General features: G+C 35.8%; 1 protein-coding gene across 12 annotated transcripts in view; it reads left to right on the top strand.

Moving 5' to 3' along the window:
• The window catches only part of WDFY3 (WD repeat and FYVE domain containing 3), a 259,871-nt gene that overhangs the window by 132,010 nt on the left and 105,821 nt on the right, over positions 1-22,040 (top strand). For 11 of the 12 annotated variants that reach the window (XM_089912207.1, XM_089912206.1, XM_089912205.1 and 8 more), the window contains 9 exons: positions 1,293-1,486; positions 4,903-5,360; positions 7,206-7,289; positions 11,767-11,944; positions 12,748-12,962; positions 15,039-15,151; positions 17,894-18,125; positions 19,617-19,717; positions 19,868-20,086. In XM_089912207.1, coding sequence (XP_089768333.1) covers positions 1,293-1,486; positions 4,903-5,360; positions 7,206-7,289; positions 11,767-11,944; positions 12,748-12,962; positions 15,039-15,151; positions 17,894-18,125; positions 19,617-19,717; positions 19,868-20,086 — 1,794 coding nt within the window. The remainder of the gene's footprint in view (positions 1-1,292; positions 1,487-4,902; positions 5,361-7,205; positions 7,290-11,766; positions 11,945-12,747; positions 12,963-15,038; positions 15,152-17,893; positions 18,126-19,616; positions 19,718-19,867; positions 20,087-22,040) is intronic. The other variant, XM_089912211.1, reaches the window with a different exon arrangement.

Here is a 22,040-nt window from a genome sequence, read left to right as displayed (position 1 = left end):
TTTTTTATATACTCAAAAGATGGTATTTGACATAAGAATAGTATCATTCATGATCAAAAGCACAGGCTATAGAACACGCCTATATAGGCATAAATCCTGCTGGCTGTTTGCTAGCTGTATGGCTGACCTTGGCCACTCAACTTCTTGAGAAGTTACTCAACTTCTGCATGTCTCATATGTTCATCTGTGTAGTAGGGGGTGAGGATTAAATAAATCAATCTACGTAAAGCCTTTGGGACAGAGCAGTGCCTAATGCTTTCTGTTATAGTGTTTGTCTTCTTTTTGTTTGTGTGCTCTACTAACTAATAAAGTTTGGTTCCTTGTAATTTTTCTCATTGCAGAATAATTTATTCCATTGTTTTCTTGCTACTGTTTTAGAAGCCTTGTTCAGTTTAAACCTCATTTATTTGGAATATTGTTCATCTAAAAGGCTTTTTTTTTACCTTTGCGGTACGCGGGCCTCTCACTGTTGTGGCCTTTCCCGTTGCGGCGCAGAGGCTCAGCGGCCATGGCTCACGGGCCCAGCCACTCCGCGGCATACGGGATCCTCCCGGACCAGGGCACGAACTCATGTCCTCTGCCCCGGCAGGCGGACTCTCAACCACTGCACCACCAGGGAAGCCCCTAAAAGCCTTTTACTAAACTGATTTCAAGTATTGTTCAGTAAAGCCTCTATACATAAAAATATTGGCCTCTTTGGTATCTACCTATGAAATTTCCGAATAGCTAGATTTGGAGAAGTTGGACATGTTGATCATACCAGGACATGCTTTTTTTCTTTTTTTCCTTTTTTTACAGTTGCTCCCTCTCTCTCCTTTTCTTTTATTTTCAAATTTATTTATTTTATTTTTGGCTGCGTTGGGTCTTCGTTGCTGCGCTCTGGCTTTTCTCTGGTTTAAGTGAGCGGGGGCTACTCTTCGTTGAGGTGTGTGGGCTTCTCTTGTTGCAGAGCAGAGGCTCTAGGCACACGGGCTTCAGTAGCTGTGGCGCATGGGCTTAGTTGCAGATTCTTAACCACTGCGCTACCAGGGAAGCCCCAGGGTATTCTTGCATAAAGGAAATCTACAGAAAATTTGTATATGCCTTTGCTGACAACCCACAGTTTTGTATTGTATTGTAATTGTAAATTTAAAAAGAGATTTTTCTATTGTAATTTGAAAAGTGAAATAGCTGGGTGGATTTTATGTGCATTCTTTAGAGTTATTCTTTCTACAAAAAGATCAGGTTTTAATTCATTCGGCTTAGAATGTTTTAAGTTAGCCCATATTGTTCTTTTTTCTCCTTCCTCCAAGGAATTTTTCGAGAATTTGGAGGCGCAAGATGTGCACATAATATAGTAAGGTACCCACAATGTCGGCAGCATGCCCTGATGATGATCCAGCAGTTGGTGCTTTCTCCAAATGGGGATGATGACATGGGCACGCTCCTGGGGTTGATGCACTCAGCCCCACCAACAGAACTGCAGCTGAAGACTGACATCCTAAGAGTAAGTTTGATAAGTGTGTTGGTATGATTTTTACTACTAAAATCTGTGGCTGTTTTTAAATGACTTAAAACTATTATGAACTATTCTTGCAATTTTTCGTCAAGTCTAAAATTATGTCAAAATAATAATTGAAGAAAAGCCAGTGTCTCTAACCTGACCTCCAAGGGCCCTGGGGATGACAGCTATCTCTTTTCCCTCTGACTTCCTCTCCTGGGACCCTCACCCTGTTCCTGGCACACACATGACAGGAAGTATAGCTCCCTTCTAGAATCATGTATTTCTTTTATTAAACTTTTGCTTTATTCAGTTAATTTCTCATCAATAATGAGAAATGTGTGTGTTTTTCTTTATGCTGTTGTATGTTTCACCCTGTTTTGAGCATAATGACAATTTTTTTTTTTTTCTGGCCTGGCTGCATGGCTTGTGGGATCTTAGTTCCCCGACCAGGGATTCAACCCAGGCCCTGACAGTGAAAGCCAGGAGTCCTAACCACTGGACCGCCAGGGAATTCCCATAGTGACAATTTTGAGTGTGCATTTCAACTTAAAAGCAAGAATAATCTGACCACAATTTATCTCTTAGACAAGGAAGACATCCACATGCATATCAATATTGAGGAACATTTGTATATTTGAGGGGATTATGGGGTAAAAACAAGTGCCTTCAAAAGTCATTAAGGTTGCCAGCTTTTTAAACATACATTTTCCTCCTTTCTTGGTACCTTTGTAATTGGATTTGTAAAATATTGGTAGATAAAGCCAACAAGAGGCAATTAACTGACCTGTAATTTTGAAACAGTGTTGTTCTGGTAAATGGTGATAACTGACTCTGAGACAGGAGGGGGTCCTGATATTGCTGCATTTACTGATTTCCATTGTGTCAGTACTCCCACTGTGACCTGTTTCAGGCAGCTAATGTGTTACTGAATGTGGCTTGGGAAGAGGTGTACAGTAGCACCCCATTGTATAATATCTCAAGGGCACAAATAATAATAAAATATAGAAAATAACTAAGAAGTACAGTTTTGAGTATTTACTACTTTTGTTTTTGCAATAATTAATTTAGTTTTAAATTTATAGAACTTAATTTTTAATTATGGTTATGTTTTTAACAACTGGTATGCAGAATTCCAAAAATAAAACTGTTGGCTCTCCAGACCAGTGTGAGCTGGCTCCAGCATTCCACTGCTTTGAGGGCATGAAGTAGTGTTGGAAGGCAGCGAGGAGGATTTGGGATTCCAGTTTCAGTTTCCATTTTTGCTTCATTCAGAATTGCTTTTCACTGTCTCCATTCAGTTGAGACAACCACAGACCTATGTAGTTTAATTTGTAATATGTAGTATTTTATAATTCTGCCAATGTACAAATTTGAATTGTAAGCATTAGATTTATGCAAATGGAGTGAATATGTAGCTGATGATTTTGCCTAATTAACCACCTCGCATCTATATCTCCTTGTAACGTTTGCATTTGCTACATTATCATTAATTATTGATTTAAGCAGGATATTAAGTTATTCATGGTATTTGAAATTTTCAGATACCGAGATTATGCTGTGATAATGTCACAGTGCCAACAGAGTAACCAGTTTTGAGGCAGTAGGAGGTGAACTTATCCAGAAACACACAACATAGAGTACTTTTGGACTAAGGATTAATAAGCACTGTTTTTCTGACCCCTATCATAATTCTGACCAGCGATACGATTTTGTACATATTACTTTGACTCCTAACTCGTGCTTCCTCATAAATAAAATAATACATGTCCAGTTTTTCCCCAGTGTGTTTTTGAAGATGATGATGGGTTTTTATGCCAGGCACTTTGCTAAGGGTTTTACATGTATTTCCTGTAAAGTAAGTTCTTATTATTGTCTAGATTTTACATAAGAGGAAACTCTGGCACAGAAAGGTTAAGTAACTGACCACAGTGAAATGATTTTTAATGTTGGGGTCAAAATTTCCACCCAAGCGTTCTAACTCTAGCCCTTGCATTTAACCTTCAGGCTAGGTTATAAGATGCTTAAAAATAACAAAAAGTTATGAAGTCTTGTTGTAAATAGGAGTTGATATTACAAGTACAGTTTATTAAATTTGAGAAGATACGGAAACAAAACTAACTGCAGAATAATGGAAGAAATACACTGTATTTCTAAATTTTATTTACATATACAGATTGTACATTTTCTGTCTTTTAAAATAAGGTATAGGTATGTACAGTGGAATCTCATAATTTCTAAAGTATCAATAGTATATTTGAAAAAGGTAATTATATATATGAATATTTAGCTTTTCCCTTTTGCAAATACTATTAGAAATGTATGAGATATTTTAATAAAATGGCCTTTTCAAATGTAATGACTGGGAAGATTGTAAATTGTGTCTTAAGCAAAATTAAGTTCTCATGGTGTTTCAGTTGCTGAAACAGGAAAAAGGAGCCTGTGTATCTGCAAACAGATTTCAAATTGCTGTTTGGGGCAGTATAGCTTCATGGTTAAGTGCATGAGTGGGGGAATCAGACTGGCTGGATTTAAATCCTATCTTTGCCATTGTATAAGCCTTTGGCAAATTATTTAACCACGTGGGACCTCAATTTTTCATCCCTAAAGTGCGGATAATAGTAGTTCCAATGCATAGGATTATTGAGAGAATTAAATAAGCTAATGTATTAAAGCACTTAAAGAAATACCTAATACATAGTAAGTGCCCCATAAAATGTTAAGTAATTTTATAATGTGTTATTTTTAATAATAAACTATGTTAAAAGTATGACACTTCAGAAAATAACTGATAGTTACAAAAGATTGTTTTACCTGTTTGGCCTTAACAGCTATTCTGGGAAAGAGCATGCTTTCAGCCCTCAGGCCGCAGTTCACTTTGCAAGAGAGAATGTCTAATAACTCCTCTGAAGTGACTGCTCTTTCCAAAGCATCGGGATATGGTCATTTTATATGAATCGGAATACTTCAGCTCTTGGCTTCCCTGATCATCTCTCTAATCCTTTCTAGAATAAATCATTTTGTATACACACAGTCGTAAGTTTTCATGATTGTGTAAAATTATACTCGAATATGTATTTTACTTATTTAATAAAATTACTTTGTAAAAATCACTGAATTCATTGATGTCATTATTCATCAAATATATAGGAAAAGTTTTTCGGCCAGGATTTGGATATATCCATTATTCTGTCAAAAGCAATATGCGATAGTGTTTTCTAAAACGATCTTCTGCTTTTAATATGGCACTTTTTAATTAGCAAAATATTTGGCATGCTTCATAAGACTGCTTATTCGGTAAATGACAAAAATACTCATATCAGATGTTCACAGAATGGCATTCCCCTTTGACATTCATGTACAGTTATTTTTCTTTAATTTGAATTATAAGTTTGTTTGTGTTGTTTCTTTGTCCCCTGTAGGCCCTCCTGTCAGTCCTTCGAGAAAGCCATCGTTCAAGAACAGTTTTTAGGAAAGTTGGAGGATTTGTGTACATTACGTCCTTGCTTGTTGCTATGGAAAGATCTTTGAGCTCACCACCCAAGAATGGCTGGGAGAAAGTGAACCAGAATCAAGTGTTTGAACTTCTCCACACTGTGTTCTGCACATTGACTGCAGCAATGCGCTATGAGCCGGCCAACTCTCATTTCTTCAAAACAGAGATTCAGTATGAGAAGTTGGCAGATGCTGTTCGATTTCTTGGCTGTTTCTCAGACCTAAGAAAAATAAGCCCCATGAATGTCTTCCCCTCAAATACACAGCCATTTCAGAGACTTTTAGAGGAAGACGTAATCTTGATGGATTCAGTGTCACCCACTCTACGGCACTGCAGTAAACTCTTTATTTATCTCTACAAAGTAGCCACAGATTCTTTTGACAGGTATGGCTCTGCTCTGTGCTCTGAATTAAAGGGTATACTATGTATGACTTCAACATTAAGGCTTAAATTATAATTTAATCTGAAAGAAAATGAAAACAAATGAATCTTCTCTCTCATTTACTTATCACTTTATTTGTGAATATTACTATTGCTCTGATCTTAAGCTTTTCAGCATGGACATCTGTGTATTATTTGTAAAACCAGGTTAGAGTTAAGCTCTCAATGCACTTAATGGAGCAGTTTCAATGAAGTTTACTTTTTTTTCCCCCCACGTTGGGTCTCAGTTGCTACGCGTGGGCTTTCTTTAGTTGCGGCGAGCGGGGGCTACTCTTCGTTGCGGTGCGTGGGCTTCTCATTGTGGTGGCTTTTCTTCTTGTGAAGCACCGGCTCTAGGCACATGGGCTTCAGTAGTTGCAGCACGCAGGCTCAGTAGTTGCAGCGCACGGGCTCTAGGGTGCGCAGGCTTCGTAGTTGTGGTGCGTGGGCTCTAGAGCACAGGCTCACTAGTTGTGACGTATGGGCTTAGTTGTTCCACAGCATATGGGATCTTCCCAGACCAGGGATCAAACCCATATATCCCCTGCATTGGCAGGCAGATTCTTAACCACTGCGCCACCAGGGAAGTCCCTGAAGTTTACTTTTCATGGTGGTGTTTCCTATGTTTTCTTTTTCCTCTTTATTCTCAAGAACGTTAGGTACATCCAGACTTATTGATATTAGTTATCAATAGAACATAGTTATGATTACATGTATTTTCAGACAGATGATGTAGTCTCAACATTCATAATCATTCCTAACATTTTATAATCCTCAAAAAATTATATATCTCCCTGGGAGACATTTATAGTTCAGGAGTCCATCAGATTAATTTACTCATTCCTTCATTAAATAAGTACTTAACAAACACCTATCGCATGCCATCATGCTAGGCGTTGAGGGTGCAACTCAGCACAAGGCTACTTTGGTTATATCCATCCTTTACCTTAAATACAAACACATAAATAAACGATAACATATTGTGATAAAATCTATGATGTGGAAAATCCAGGGTTCTAAGATCATAAGTCTGCTTTACCTAAATCACTTATTTTCAGTTCTTAAAGTGTGTTTTCAATTAAGCTCTCACTTTGAAAATAATGTGAGAGTGATCATGCTGATCATGCTGCTAATTTGCCCTAAGCATTATCACTTTTAACCATTACCATAGTTTTACTTCATAAAACAAGTGAATTGTTTCTATAATGGCCCCATAAATAAAGCAAGTAACTCTATTGGGTAGAGCTAAAAGCTTTTATATCCTTAACTATAAAATTATCTACTTTGAAATACCTACTGAGATGTTTCTTGTTTCTTATTATTTCTTTGGCCGTAGTATTTAGATAGAAAACACAGGTAATGTAAAAAAGGTTTTCAGATTTTCCCTGCCTTGAAAATAAAAATGGATATATATTGTTAACTTATAGAAACCATGGGAGAGTGTAGTGTTGAGGGAATAAGGTGTTTTTTAAAATTAAATTTTGTGTATTTAGATTCAACCTCTTTTCCCTTGTTTTCTAACTTATCCTAGTTAGTATACCTTATTTTTAGTTTGCTTCCTCAAAAAACAAGGCCTATAGTACTCTGTTTTCGAATATGTTACATGTTAACATTAATGAATAAGCATCTGCCTTAAGCATGCTTTTCTGTTTCCCTCAGTGCATGTGTTGTAGTCTTGTTCCTTGTTCCCGCTGAGTATGGAGGATGTTCCCTATTAAACTTTTACTGGTATTTCTTGTGAAACTAACCAACTGCCAACCTGGTGTCCTGTTCTAACGTTTCTAAACCACCCTGTTTTGTTGTCTGTAGTCGTGCAGAACAGATCCCTCCTTGCCTGACAAGTGAGTCTTCTCTCCCCTCTCCTTGGGGTACACCAGCTTTGTCCAGGAAAAGGTACTGATCTAATAACAGAAGTCAATCTTTACTTGTATGGGTTTTTTTCTTCTGTGCTCAGTTATATATTAATGTGGATTTTGTGCTTTGTAACTTTAATTATTTTCTTTCTATTTGATATCTTTGTTTTTGTTTTTTAAAACTGTCAGCTTCTGCTGAGTATATTTATGAGAGTAAAATGTGTTGATGCTATGAAGATATGAAGGACATGTAGCATTTTGTCATCCAACTCTATTATTTGGACTAAAATATGCATTTTAGAGGCAGCATGTATTTTATTAAAATTAATTTAGAAATGAGGATGTAATGCCTCTACTCTTTAACTAGAATACTTTTCTCCCTTTTCTTTTCACTTTAAATGTGCTTGGGATCATTCTTTGGCTTTTAGTATTACTTCAAAATGAACATCCCAGCACTGGCTGAGGAAATGTGTATTTTCTCAATCGGGTTCAACCAGTTGAAATGTGATGCAGGCTAACCTTTGAAAAAGTGAATAAAAAAAATCTCCCCTAGCTCCTGTTTTCATCAGTTGTGTGTAAATCTCTTTCTAAACTGATGTAGTCTACCTCATATATAAAGTTTATGACTATAAAGAACCAGCAGTTGATTGACAAGAGTACAATTAAGATCCATTTGAGATTCCATTTGCGACCTGTACTTAAAATGATCATAGTCTGTGCACTTGGCACCAAATACTCTTCCTGCCCCTGTTTTCCTCATAAGCAAGTGCAAGTCCTTAAGTCTTGTATTAATTCTCTCCCACTATGGCTTTTTAAAAATGAATCCTGAGGTTCTGCTATGTTGTTGTTTAATTTTATTTCTGTTGTTCAGATTTTGCAACTTGAACACAGTTGTGGTTAATTTAGTACTAAATTTGAAGTATTTGTTATAAATTTGGTATTTCAGTATATTTTAAGAGTAATATTCATTAGGTATATGGGCTTATATTTTCCTTTTCTTTTAAATTTACACTGGGGCTTACAACTCATTTTCTTCTAGTAAATCATGGCATAGTTAAATGAATTTAGTATTGTTCAATGTATTTGTATTTAAAAACTACTGTTTCTTTTTTGTTTTTGTAAGAGCAGTTCTTGATTCAAGATATTATGAAATCAATTTGAGTTGACCTAGTGTATTTTTCTGTTGCTAAAATGAATAAGGTAAAAGGTATACTTTGTGTTGCAAGATTCATGTGTGCTTACTATCCCAGAGAACTACTGGATGTTAGAAAAATAGTTTCAATTACTAAATAGTTTTAATCATTAAAAAAATCATATTTATGATTCTATCATACATGGTAAAGGCTTAAAAATTGCTGTGTTTAAATTCATTAAGTATTAACCAAAAATTACAATACTTTCAATAGGGATTCACAGATTAAAGAGACAAATATTTAAAAGTCTATTAGAACCTATTATTTATTTAAATAGTAGTTTGACAAAGGGAAAACAGCATTTTATTCTATATGGTAGTTATTTAAGGCCTTCGATCAAAAACATTTTTTCATCTTTTGCAACATAGCTACGTATAAGGATGTCCTGTCTTTGACCTAAGGGGAAACTGTCACTGAATCAGCAATTGTAGTTGAGTGTATCTTATCCATGGGAATTCTAATCAGGCTTACAAGTTGATGTTACCCCAAGGAAGCTCCCAGTGCTGTTCATGCTAATAATAAGATCAGTGTAGCTTGCCATTCTGGTCAGGTTACATACATTTTGCTCAGTGATAAGAATCATAAGCTAATAAAAACTTTTTTTACTTCACAGTATAGTAGTTTTTGAAGTTAGAATATCTCAAGAACATCTCAAATTACATCAGCTTATGGGCATCTTTTTTCTTGTGGCAAAACATGTTTTGTCTTGTTTTGTTTGCAAAAGGAAAAGCCAACATTGTGTTAGTTTTATGGCTTGTGGAGATTAAGGTACTAAGGAAATTTCAACTTGTGATACTTGTCTGGCAAGTAAAATCTTGGAGATTCTTCTCTATTTGAAGAATCGGAGGAAAAAGAACTAGGAAACCTTATTTTGGAAAACTAAAATTCAAAATTTTTTTCATTATTCAGAAGGAATAATGGAACAGAATTATGCTGAACAGTATTCAATCACAGTCAGAGGAGGTGAAAACAAAATACAAAATAGTAATCAAGACTCTCAGAACATATCTGCAATTGCAAAATAGGTGGCGAGTACTAGTTCTCTTTCGAACATGGTGTCCATTACTTAGTGCCTATACACGCTTGATAATTAAGGCAAAGCAAATTCAGAATTTAAATATTTCAGTATATATTCCCAAAAGAGGTAGATAAGTCTTAAGTATATGTGAGAATTTAGATTGAAATATTAAGTAGCAATTTCTTTAAGCCTTAAAAGTAACTGCAACATAAAAAGTAACTAAATTTTGCAATGTCATTTTATCCTGTCTTTGCAAATGGTTAGGTCTTGGTTGGTAGTTACCAATTTAATAAGCTTACCACAGTCTCTAAATGTAAAAAGTGGTAATACCTGTGGTAATACCTAAGTGACTTAGTAAGAATTAATGTTATATAATGGCTGTTAAAATAGACCTAATTTTACTTAATAAATACCATACTTTAGATTTCTACAGTGTTTGCAGTATTTTACTAGTTTGAGAAGAATAATGTAATTCCTACATTAGAATATTTTTCTATATAAGATTTAAAAGTTTACAACTATAATAGTTACATATTAGTAGAGTTCAGTTTCCAAAGACATAAAGGACTTCTTCCTAGCTATACATATCAGTAATTTAAGTTTAAATGTATATTAAATCAGGCAACTAAGAAATAATTTCGGAAGGCCTGTAACTAGAATATACAATTAGAATTGATGTTTTTTCTCAAAATTGCATTAGTTTTTATGTGTAATGAAAACAATTTTTATGAAATTTCTTAATGGTTTGGAGTTCCTATTACACAATAGAGGAATTAGGAATCTTTTTTTTTTCTAGTTAGGTCAAAATATTTTAAAGAATAAAGGGAGAAACATGGGAGGAGGATACCTGTTGTTAATAAACATTTAGAAAACTATTGTAGTAAGTTTAGGAATTAAATCTTTCTGAACAAAAACAGAAAAAAAAAAACCAGGGAGTGAAAAAAATGAGTAGGTGGAGGATATGCTGACTTTAAACAGTAGCGCACATGTGTTTTTTTTTTCTTTTTTTTAAGTGAAGCTGAATACTTTCCTAGAATCTGTTAAAAAGAGAATGGTACTTAAAAAAAAAAAAAAAAGGCAGTGCCAATTCTTTGCTACTAAATCAGTGACTTAAAGCATCTGTTTCCCAAGCTGCTCTTGTGCCAGAGAGCTGAAACTGCGCTGCTGTCAGTGACAGAGCTCAGCATTAGACAAATTATGCTGAAACCAATTCATTGGAACAAAGAGCTCCCATAGGCTGAACCCACAAGCATCTGTTTCCTTGTGCCAAGATACAAAATGTGCAAAACTCATGAATTGCAGAAGAAGAGTATGAAATAGACGGTGGAGATCATTGATGAGAAGAAATGTTGTGCATTCAGGGCATGGCTAGGCTTTCTAACTCATGGAAGCTTGTTACGTAAAATATCCCAAGTTTTTAAAAATTGTGAATATTCTCAGTGGTAGGGAGGATAATGCAAAAGAGCGTGAATGTAGTTCCAAATAAGCTAAAGGAGAACTCCCTTGATTCTTAATACATTTATTGACATGTGGCCAGCATTCTGAGCCAACTCTGACTCAGTTGAACCAGTTATAGAGTAGGCCGCTTTGATCTTGTTTGTTCTTGATTATATTACCCATGGTTTAAGGAAAGGTTAAAAACACATAGGAAATTTCAAAGAAAACACTCTCACTGAGGCACCTAATATAACTTGTACTCTCATCACAAATTATCAGAAATATCATCTTTCTTAGAGCTTTGACTCACTGTAATTTCACCTATTCTTTATATCTGCTGTCATGTCTGTTATTCTTCTTGTTTTTCTTTTTTTCAGTTTTACTGAGATATAATTGATATACTGCACTGTATAACGTTTAAGGTGTACATCGTAATGACTTGGCTTACATGTGTTGCAAAATGATTACTACAGTAGGTTTAGTTAACATCCATCACCTTACATAGATTCAAGGAAAAAATGGTTTCTTCCTTGTGATGAGAACTTCTAGGATCTACTCTTTTAGCAACTTTCAAATACACCATAGAGTAATGTTAACTAGTCATCATGTGCCATTCTTTAATGAAACAATCCAAATAGTAAGTGGTAAAAACATATAAGAGCCTAAAAGACTTGATAAGTTGTTTATATGTGACTCAAGAATTGATAATATATTGTTTTTTAATTTCCCAACGTTAAGGTGTTTTGTTACCCAACCCTTAATTATAAGGCTTTTTTTTACTCAGTGGAGAAAGGTAGTAGAAGATGAAGAAAATGAACAGAGAATGTGATTGAAATTAAATGCCCAATTACCCTTCTTTCTTTTCATAGGCATGCATATCATTCTGTTTCAACTCCCCCTGTCTACCCTACTAAAAATGTTGCTGACCTGAAACTACATGTGGCAACTTCATCTCTCCAGAGTTCTGATGCTGTCATCATCCATCCTGGAGCCATGCTTTCTATGCTGGACCTCCTGGCCTCTGTTGGGTCAGTGACACAACCAGAAGTAAGCTTGGATAGATTGGTTCCTTCCCGTCTTTAATGAGTGGAAGGTGTGACTGCATGAGCAAGGGAGTGGGACCAAGAAGGTGACATGGAACCTTTCTGTGTCACATACTGAAGTAGGTAAAGGAAAAAACAGGATTTTCGTGTTTGAGTCTTAACTTTCCTAATGAGTAGTAGATACGTATGTTTTAGAATACAACTCATTTGTTAAAATGCAGTTACTTCTGGTACTAAAATAATTCTCTTTCTCCTTGTAAATCCTGCTCAGCAGTGGAAATTGTTAAATAATACAGGAAGAAAATGACTGAAGGTACCATTTTGAGGCTATTTATGTATTTTCATTTGTAACACTCAGGAGTTTGGGTGAACTGGAATTTGGGTGACTAGTTTTGTTTAAACTGTTGTATGGTTTCGAAGGCCTAAAGTGTCACAAATGTTAACAATAGGTCATTCTTTAAACTGGTTATTTACTTACCATGAAAAATATTTACTTTATACCCACTATTTCTATAAAAATAAAAATATTATTAGTTACGTATAGTCATGTAATATGAAAGACTTGAAAGAAAATGGAGTTGAGCTAGGTATGCTTCTAACAGAATGAAGACCAGAAATATTTCCCTGGCCCTGTTCTGGAGTTGCTGTGTCCCTCTAAGTCAGCTACTTAATTCATCTGAATGTAATTTGAAGCATATAGAGACCTCATATTAAAATAAAAGGTGTGCTTCAACTCTTAAAAGGAGAGAACTATCACCTATCTTATTAAGAATGCCCTGGTGGCATGAATTTCTTTGTTAACTCCAGCATGCTTTGGACCTTCAACTTGCCGTGGCAAATATTTTACAATCACTGGTGCACACAGAAAGAAACCAGCAAGTCATGTGTGAAGCTGGTCTCCATGCGCGACTGCTGCAGCGGTGCAGTGCTGCGCTGGCTGATGAGGACCACTCACTACACCCGCCCCTCCAGCGGATGTTTGAACGATTAGCCTCTCAGGCTCTGGAGCCCATGGTGCTGAGGTCAGTATGTTCTCTTCTTCACATTCAAATAAGCCACCATTAGTAATGGCCGTTTCTAGAGTCTTTATAGTCAAGAGTCTTGCTTTAATAAACATATATTCAGTTATCTGTGGGCAAAACCAAAACACCACAAAAATGGGCAAAATGCCCAAAATATTGCACTTAGAAACAGATCAATCTAGTTATTAGTAAACAGGATGTTTTTGTCCATTGGTCATTTCTTCTGCTTGAATCCAGCAAACTCTCACTTCCCTTTAAAAATGGAGTCATGTTGTATTTGTATGACTTGCATCTACTTCATAGATAAGAACATTTTATGTGGACGAACTCTTTTAAGAAACACTTTTTAAATTTTAAAATAATTAGAGATTCAGAGGAAGTTGTAAAGGTAGATCAGAGAGATTCTGTGTCCCCGTCATCCAGTTTTCCCCAGTGGTTACATCTTATGTAACTACAGGACAGTATCAAAGCCAAGAAACGGACATTGGTACAATGTATCCACGTATGCTACAGTTCCCCTGTTATTTATCACTTGTGTCAGATTGATGTGCCATCACACAATTAAGATGTCACAAAGATCTCCCCAGTGCTCCCTCTTTATTATCATAGCCACTTCCCTAACCCCCGCCATCTCTAACCCCTAGAAACAACTCTGTTCTCCATCTCTGTAATTTTGTCACTTTGAAAATGTTATGTAAATTGAATCATACAGTATATGACCTTTTGTGATTAGCTTTTTTCACTCGTTATAGTGCCTTTGAGATGCATCTAGATTGTTATGTATCAAGAGTTTGTTTCTTTCTATTGCTGAGTTGTAGTCCATGGTGTGGATATACCTTGCACAGTTTAGCCATTCGAGAAATAGGTATATTTGAATAACCTTTTTTAATATAAGAGAAACAGTGCTCTGTGTTTTAGGGATAAAACAACATTAAAAAAAAAAAACTTTCCTTGAAATTACCTAGCCAAACAGATTTAATGTTTAAATCATCTTGTCCCTCCTTAAAAAAATACTCTCATATATCTTGTTACTTTCAGCTGCAACTGAGGAGCCCGCCTACCGCAAATAAGGCCCAGTGTAAATAAATAAATAAATATATATATTGTTAAATAAATAAAATAATTCTTTTCTGCTGTTAAAGTACTCCTTTTTCATAAAACTTTTGGAACTTTCTTAAGAATGGTTGGACTCTATTTGTAATTTATATTTTTTAACTGACTCCAAGCTAAGAAAAACCTCTGTGGTTAACATTTGTTAAACAGTATTGTACAGGGCAGTGTGCCAGGCCTTAGTAATACCAAGATGAATGACAGAGTCTCTGCTCACTTTGTCACATTATGAATATATTCAGAGACCTAAAGTTTTGAAAACAGCATGGAGATTTTCCCATGATCCTTTTTGATGATCTGCTACTTTAAAAGTAGAGAGACTGAATGAGAAAAAGAGACTATCTCATACCTAATGCTTGTATTTTACTAAATAACTTGTACCGCCTACTTAGGTAAACAGAGGAAGCAATGGAAACCAACCATTTGGACATGCTCAGTTTTCACAGTGAATGAATTAGGTGAATGCAAAGGTCACATGATGGTATAGGCACCTAGCTGCTGGCAAGCCATAGATTATGAGCTAATTGTGTATCACACTCTATGTGAAAAACTGGCAAAGGGTACCTGACCTTTAAATATTTGTTTTTCCTGCTGTAGGTAATTGAAAATTCAGAGAAGTATTCTTTCTTTTATTTTTTTCCTTTTACATGATGCTGTAAATGACTGGATATAAAGGGCTTCTATTTTTGTAACCCCTTGACAATTCACTATATTTCTGCCATCACATTCCAGGAGAACATGCTCCTCAGGTTTCCTTTGTAACTTTTCACAATACTTGGTGCTCTTTTCACTGCTTGATGAATTAAAACATAAAATTAGCATTGTGTGTTATAGTAACTGTTCAGATTGCTTTAGTATTTTTAATTAGTCTGTTATAATTCATTAAGTCACATTTTTTGTGTGTTTAGTTTATGAATTATATAATGTTCCCAATCAAGGAATAACTATGCTTTGTCTCTTCTTTAGGGAGTTTTTACGTTTGGCAAGTCCATTAAATTGTGGTGCCTGGGACAAAAAACTGCTAAAACAATATAGGGTACACAAACCAAGTTCACTGAGTTATGAGCCAGAGATGAGAAGTAAGTTGACCTTTGAAGTTCCCTTTTTTGGTTTATCTTATATATGAAAATCATGTAAGGGAAGAAAATTATTTCAAGAAGTTCGACTGTAAAAGAAAAGAAAGGGAAGGGTTTGTTGTTGTTTTTCATTTGTTGTTATTTAAATAGAAAAACGTAAGATCTCATTGTTTGACTGGAGAAGCGGGCAGATGGGGGTGGCAAAGGAATCAGTGATACAAGCAAGATGCAGAGGAGGTGAGAACTATGTGCAGAATAACCCTTGGCTTGGAAGGGGGAATACCTCTTTCTCAGAAGATCCGTAATTTCTTTACCTTTCTCAGTTAGCCTTTGCTGCCTGAACTAGAGTGGTTGACTGGGCTATTCACAGGCTGTGGCTTTGCAGGACAGCTGGTGCAGGAGGACATGGAGGACAGGAAATTTAAAATACTAATAAAAGTAGTCAAAGAGAAACACCAAGGAGTATAGGATAGATAGGGAAAGAAGTAAAGTCAAGCAGCTAGTGATAGGCTGGGAGAAAAGGGATAGATCACTGGGCTGGAGAAGAATGGCTAGGCTGAAAAGCAAATGTAGTGAGAGAAAAAGAATGGGTGAACTGGAGGAATGAGGTAGGGTAATGGCAATCAAAATTGGAGCAGTGAGAAAAGCAAAGAAAAGGACTGTGCCCAAAATTTGGCTCTGGAGTAAAGTAGAGGTAAAGCTTATTGGAGGAAAGGTGATCATAGGAGGGAGGTGTTAGATAGGTTGTTTATGTGGACCTTGAGATCCCCCAGTGCACTGGTAACAATTAGTATAAGGAAGAGGTGAAAATGAAATGCCAGCATTAGTAGGTGGCAGTTTCATAGAGAGGTGTGTGATAGGATTGCTGTTGCAGAACCTCCAAGGAAGAGAAGTTTTTGCATTAGGCTGATGCAAGGATGATGGAGAGGGGTGTGTTAGAATGTAGGCACTGCCTACCCATCCAGCATAGACCATGGAGGAGCGTCAGATTCCATCCACTCAAGAGCTGTGGGGAAAGAGTACTCTCAATAGAGACCTCAGATGCCCTGGATTTCCTCCCAGTATTAATTCTATAGTTTGGTGGGTTTTAACTTTACAATTTATTTTGTCTTGTTGTTAGCCATAATTAAGGCATTTGTGTTAATGGATTGAAATAACCGTTACTAGTGAAGCAGGAAAGAATGGAACCTAGAAGAGTAGAATGCCTGTTCTTCAAGCATGTAGTAATCATTTAGTTCAACCCTTTTTTTTTTTAGGTGAGAATCAAAGAGATTAAACAACCTTCAACCATTATTTCAACCTCAATACTTCCTCCTACAATTTATTAGCAGTGATAAGTGAATACTGTGTTTTGGAAACACTAAGACCTTTTGAGTTCCAACACAGTTTTATTGGAAAAGAGTATTTCAATTTTTCTTATCAATTAATATACATCCCCTGCATGTATATATTTTTGTTGTTGTTGTTGTTTTTGTACTTTACGCAGTTCCTTAGAATTGACAAAAAATAGTTCATTTCTCTAAGAATATTGAAATATTTTTATGGTTGCCTGACTGCTTAGCACACTTAAGAGGGAAATAATTAAATTCATGTGGTTTATCTTGAGAGGGAATATTTTCTCCATTACATTTATAATGTATTCCTGAAAGAATAGAATAGCCTGTTTAAATTTTATTTTTTTGTTCTTAAAAGTGTTACCATTTGCATGCATATAGGAATTTTAAAATTCAAGTATTTTTGTGATCATGTGTCTAATTTTAATAGCTATATGGAAAGAATTAAAAATGGGGAGAGGGCATCCCTTGTGGCGCAGTGGTTGAGAGTCTGCCTGCCGATGCAGGCGACACAGGTTCGTGCCCTGGTCCGGGAGGATCCCACATGCCGCGGAGCGGCTGGGCCCGTGAGCCATGGCCGCTGAGGCTGTGCGTCCGGAGCCTGGGCTCCACAATGGGAGAGGCCACAACAGTGAGAGGCCCGCGTACTGCAAAAAAAAAAAAAGGGGGGGGGGAGAAAATGGGAGAAGCAAGTTTCTCCTATTTATCTCCGATTTTTTTAAATAAGAAAGATGACCTGTTTCTTTCCATTATAATACTTCTCAAATATTTTGTTTTCTTCTAAAAGAGAAATAATAAATTACTTTGTGAAATAAAAGTATGATCTGGTTTTTATAAACATCATTAAGTGTAGCTTATAATTAAATTTTACTGTAGCAGTGGCTTGGATAGTGGTCATTGGTTATTTTTATTCTTTTTCTATCTGATGTTTACTTGTACTCTAGTTTCCAACATTTCTGCAATGTGTTTATTACTTTAGTAGTAAATATAAGTAAAAAATATGCTATTTAAGTTTTTAAGTGAACATAAATTACATTAAAACTGGATAATAGGGGCTTCCCTGGTGGCACGGTGGTTGAGAGTCCGCCTGCCGATGCAGGGGACTCGGGTTCGGGCCCCGGTCCGGGAGGATCCCACATGCCGTAGAGCGGCTGGGCCCGTGAGCCATGGCCGCTGACCCTGCGCGTCCGGAGCCTGTGCTCCGCAATGGGAGAGGCCACAACAGTGAGAGGCCCGCGTACCGCAAAAAAAAAAAAAACAAAACAACTGGATAATAGCTTTGGAGTTTAAAAATAAAATTATTGTATATATTGAAACTGAAGAGTATATTTAAAATTAATCAGCCTTGTTAAAGTCACTATTTTAGAAATCTATATGATATTTTTCTCAAGAGATTTTCTTTGACTTATAGGTAGTATGATCACATCTATGGAAGGTCTGTGTTCTGATAGTGTCTTCAGCTTACATGAAGATAACCATTACCGCATAAGCAAGAGCCTAGTGAAATCTGCAGAAGGAAGTACTGTACCCCTGACCAGGGTGAAGTGCTTGGTCTCCATGACAACCCCACATGACATCAGACTTCATGGGTCATCAGTTACTCCGACTTTTGTTGAATTTGACACATCCCTTGAAGGGTTTGGGTAAGAAATTTGCCAGGTAGCCAAGCTATATTATATTTCATGCCTCAGTCTTGCCTTTGAGAAATAGATCTTTGGTTTTAAATCTACTTGATTAAAATTTAGTATATGCTATATATTTTCAAATGATTGAGTTCCTTGAGCATGTTAAGATTTTTGGATTTAATTGTTCTTAATTATTTATTATACTAAATAAATTGATATGGTATAGGAGTCAGCAATCTAAGGTGCACAGTCCAAATCTGTTTTTGTAAATTCTCTTTTTTTCTCTTTTTGTAAAGTTTCATGGTAACACAGCCATATTCATTTATGTATATGTGTTATCTATGGCTGCTTTCATGCTAGACTGCAAAGTCATGATGGAGGCTATCTGGTCTGCAAAGCATAAAATATTTATGCTCTGGCCCACTCTAGAAAATGTTTGTCAACCTCTGATTTAGTATAATAAAGTTACAGATAATATGCAAATTAAAATTAGATTAAAAGCTCTTTGGCTAGGTTTTGTCCTTTTTTCTCTCAAATTACCTAACTTAGTATCTTATACATTATAAATATTAGTATTTTATACATTATAAGTATTCAGTTACTATCACATTAAATGAATAAATACTTTGAAGTGGCAGAAAAACTTAAACAGCAGAAGTAACAAATAAAGAATCTAGGGAGTTCCCTGGTGGCCTAGTGGTTAAGATTCTGGGCTTTCACTGCCTTCGCCCGGGTTCAATCCATGGTTGGGGAACTGAGATCCCATAAGCCGCATGGCGAAAAACAAAAAGAGAGATTCTCCTCTGCTTATAAAAAAATAAGTTTAAAAAAGCTCTATAATAAAGCATATTAACCATTTAAAAAAAAGAATCTATAGCGAATCTAGAAGAGTATATTTATAAAGTCTGTCTATAATAAAGTATATTAATCATTAAAAAAAAAATCTATAGTGAATCTAGAAGAGTATATTTATAAAGTCTGTCGTCCTCAAAATGGACATAAACGCTAAGAGAGAAGACCTGTGTCTATACTGGTTGTTTGTGGCATTCTTCTACATTGATCTAAAGCTATAAATTGTATTTTAAGAACATTGTCGTGGGTTAGTATCGAACAATGAATTAAAACATATTTGGGACTGGGCAAAACTAATCAGGACAGTGTAACAGAGGAGAGTGACTCACTAGAAAGGGGCACAGGGGAATTTTTCTGTGGTGATGAAAAATTTCCAATGTCTTGAACAAGGTTATACTTTGGTGCATTTTACATGTGCAAATTATACTATGATCTTTTTTAATTTAAATTTTTTAAAATGGAGATTTTTAAAATATATCTTTTGGTACTCACAATTGAAAGAAGGGAAGGACTTTGTTAGGCATCCAGACTTATTCCATGATCTATTATCTCTGGTTACCCTTAAATAATGGTAGTTTATTCCACTGTGGTAAGTACATAGTAATAAGAGAAGAAAACAGTTGCTCTCTGATATGTGCGTTTTCTTTTCTTTAACAGCTGCCTGTTTCTGCCCAGTTTGGCCCCTCATAATGCCCCTACAAACAATGCCGTCACAACAGGTCTTACTGATGGGGCCGTGGTCAGTGGCATTGGTTCCGGTAAATATTACTTTATCTGCTTATGAGATTTTTTTTTACCCCAGTAGATTATATTTTATTTAGAGATTTTGCTTTTCTTGGCATCTTTTTAAAATATAAATATGAGTCAACACAAACTCTTTCATTGTTACTTTTCTATTTTCACTTTAGGTGAAAGATTCTTCCCTCCTCCATCTGGCTTAAGCTACTCCAGCTGGTTTTGCATTGAACATTTCAGTTCTCCTCCAAATAACCACCCTGTCAGACTTCTTACTATTGTTCGCCGAGCGAATTCTTCCGAGCAGCATTATGTGTGCCTTGCCATAGTTCTATCAGCAAAAGACCGATCGCTGATTGTCTCCACCAAAGAGGAACTACTCCAAAACTATGGTCAGTATCTGTCTTTTTCTTTTTGCTTCTTGTGACTATTAAAAGTAGCAAACTTCATTTTATTTCATTTATTTTTTTAATTTTGTTTTATACATCTTTATTGGAGTATAATTGCTTTACAATGGTGTGTTAGTTTCTGCTTTATAATGAAGTGAATCAGTTATACATATACATATGTTCCCATATCTCTTCCCTCTTGCATCTCCCTCCCTCCCATCCTCCCTATCCCACCCCTCCAGGCGGTCACAAAGCACCGAGATGATCTCCCTGTGCTATGCGGCTGCTTCCCACTAGCTATCTACCTTACGTTTGGTAGTGTATATATGTCCATGCCTCTCTTTCGCTTTGTCACAGCTTACCCTTCCCCCTCCCCATATCCTCAAGTCCATTCTCTAGTAGGTCTGTGTCTTTATTCCTGTCTTACCCCTAGGCTCTTCATGACTTTTTTTTTCTTAAATTCCATATATATGTGTTAGCATACGGTATTTGTCTTTCTCTTTCTGACTTACTTCACTCTGTATGACAGACTCTAGGTCGATCCACCTCATTACAAAGAGCTTAATTTCGTTTCTTTTTATGACTGAGCAAACTTCATTTTAATGGTTGGTTTTAAGGTCCAGCTGGTAATTCTTTTCTAATTTAAATTATTACAGAATAGAACAGGTTGTATAAAATCTTGAATATTGTTTACCAGTGAAATTTTAAGGCACCTTCACTTTCAAAAGAGACTTAGATAGAAAACAGTGGAGAGAGTTCCTAAAATAAGGATTCATCTCTACTTGCCAGGAAATCACAGCTTTTGCTAGGAATGCAGGATGCTTGTTTAATATATTTTAGTAGGGATTTTCATTGGCTGTGAATTCTGCTTAACTAATGAATATTCATTGAGCACCTGCCTACCATATGTGCCACTCTGTGCTAGACACAATAACATTTTAATTACTTTATTCATCACTTACCTTCAAGACTTAATACAGTCCATTTAATAATCCTAATTCACTAATTCCCTCCAATATGCCATAATGTTACGTTACTATGCAATAGAACTTCAAACTCAAGGCATTCATGAATACCTTCCTAAATGATATGAGTAACATAAAATAGAAATCTCAGTTCACTGAATTTTCTTTGCTCTGAATATAAGCATTTGTGTATGTGTATATATATATATATATATATATATACACCTCTTTTTTATCATCTGATTTTTGTCTTTTAACTGACTAAATAAAATAATAGCACATATTGCTTCCCCTGTGGTTGGTATTCACATATTAATTGAATATGAATGTTAGCTCCTCAGTTTGATTGCAAGGCTTTTTGTCTTACTTAGGATACTTCATCACAATCAGCACAGAGTTAGGCATCAATACAGTAAGTGCTTTAAAATCCTAGTGGATACTTTATTTGCCACTTTTGTGGCATTTGATCCTATTGATGTTTTCTTCCTAATTAAAACTATCTGCAGTCTTCAATTTGAGATACCCATTCCTTGTTCTTTCACTATTTCTCTGACCTCTCTTGCAATTTCTTTCAACAGCTTTCTCTTCCATCTTCCCCTTAAAATTAGTATTCTTCAAGCTCTTATGTTTAGTCTTTGTACTCAACCTGTTCTTCATGAGAAAACATCAATTTCTTTTAGCATTAGGTCTTTTTACCCTCAGGGACTCTGAAGTTAAAAAATTTTAATATGTCTGTGTCCCAGGCTTTGTCCTCATATTTTCAACTGCATATTAAATATCTTAATATGAATAGTCCTCCTGAAAAACTTCAAACTGTAATATTTGTTCATAAAATCTGTATCTCCTTCATTTTCCTGTCTTGGTAAATGACACCCTCACTAGCTGTTATCCCATCTAGAAACCTCAAGTCATCCTTGAAAATACCACCCCTTCTACTAAGTCTTACTTTATTATGCCTCCTTAACATTTCTTGAATCTTCCTTTCCTCCCTG

This window comes from Delphinapterus leucas, chromosome 5, assembly GCF_059928025.1.
Source record: "Delphinapterus leucas isolate spDelLeu-1000000601 "Yukka" chromosome 5, BTC_Dleu_Yukka2, whole genome shotgun sequence".
NCBI lineage: Eukaryota > Metazoa > Chordata > Mammalia > Artiodactyla > Monodontidae > Delphinapterus > Delphinapterus leucas.
Note: the sequence above shows the minus strand (reverse complement) of the source record. Positions and strands in the feature narration are given on the sequence as shown.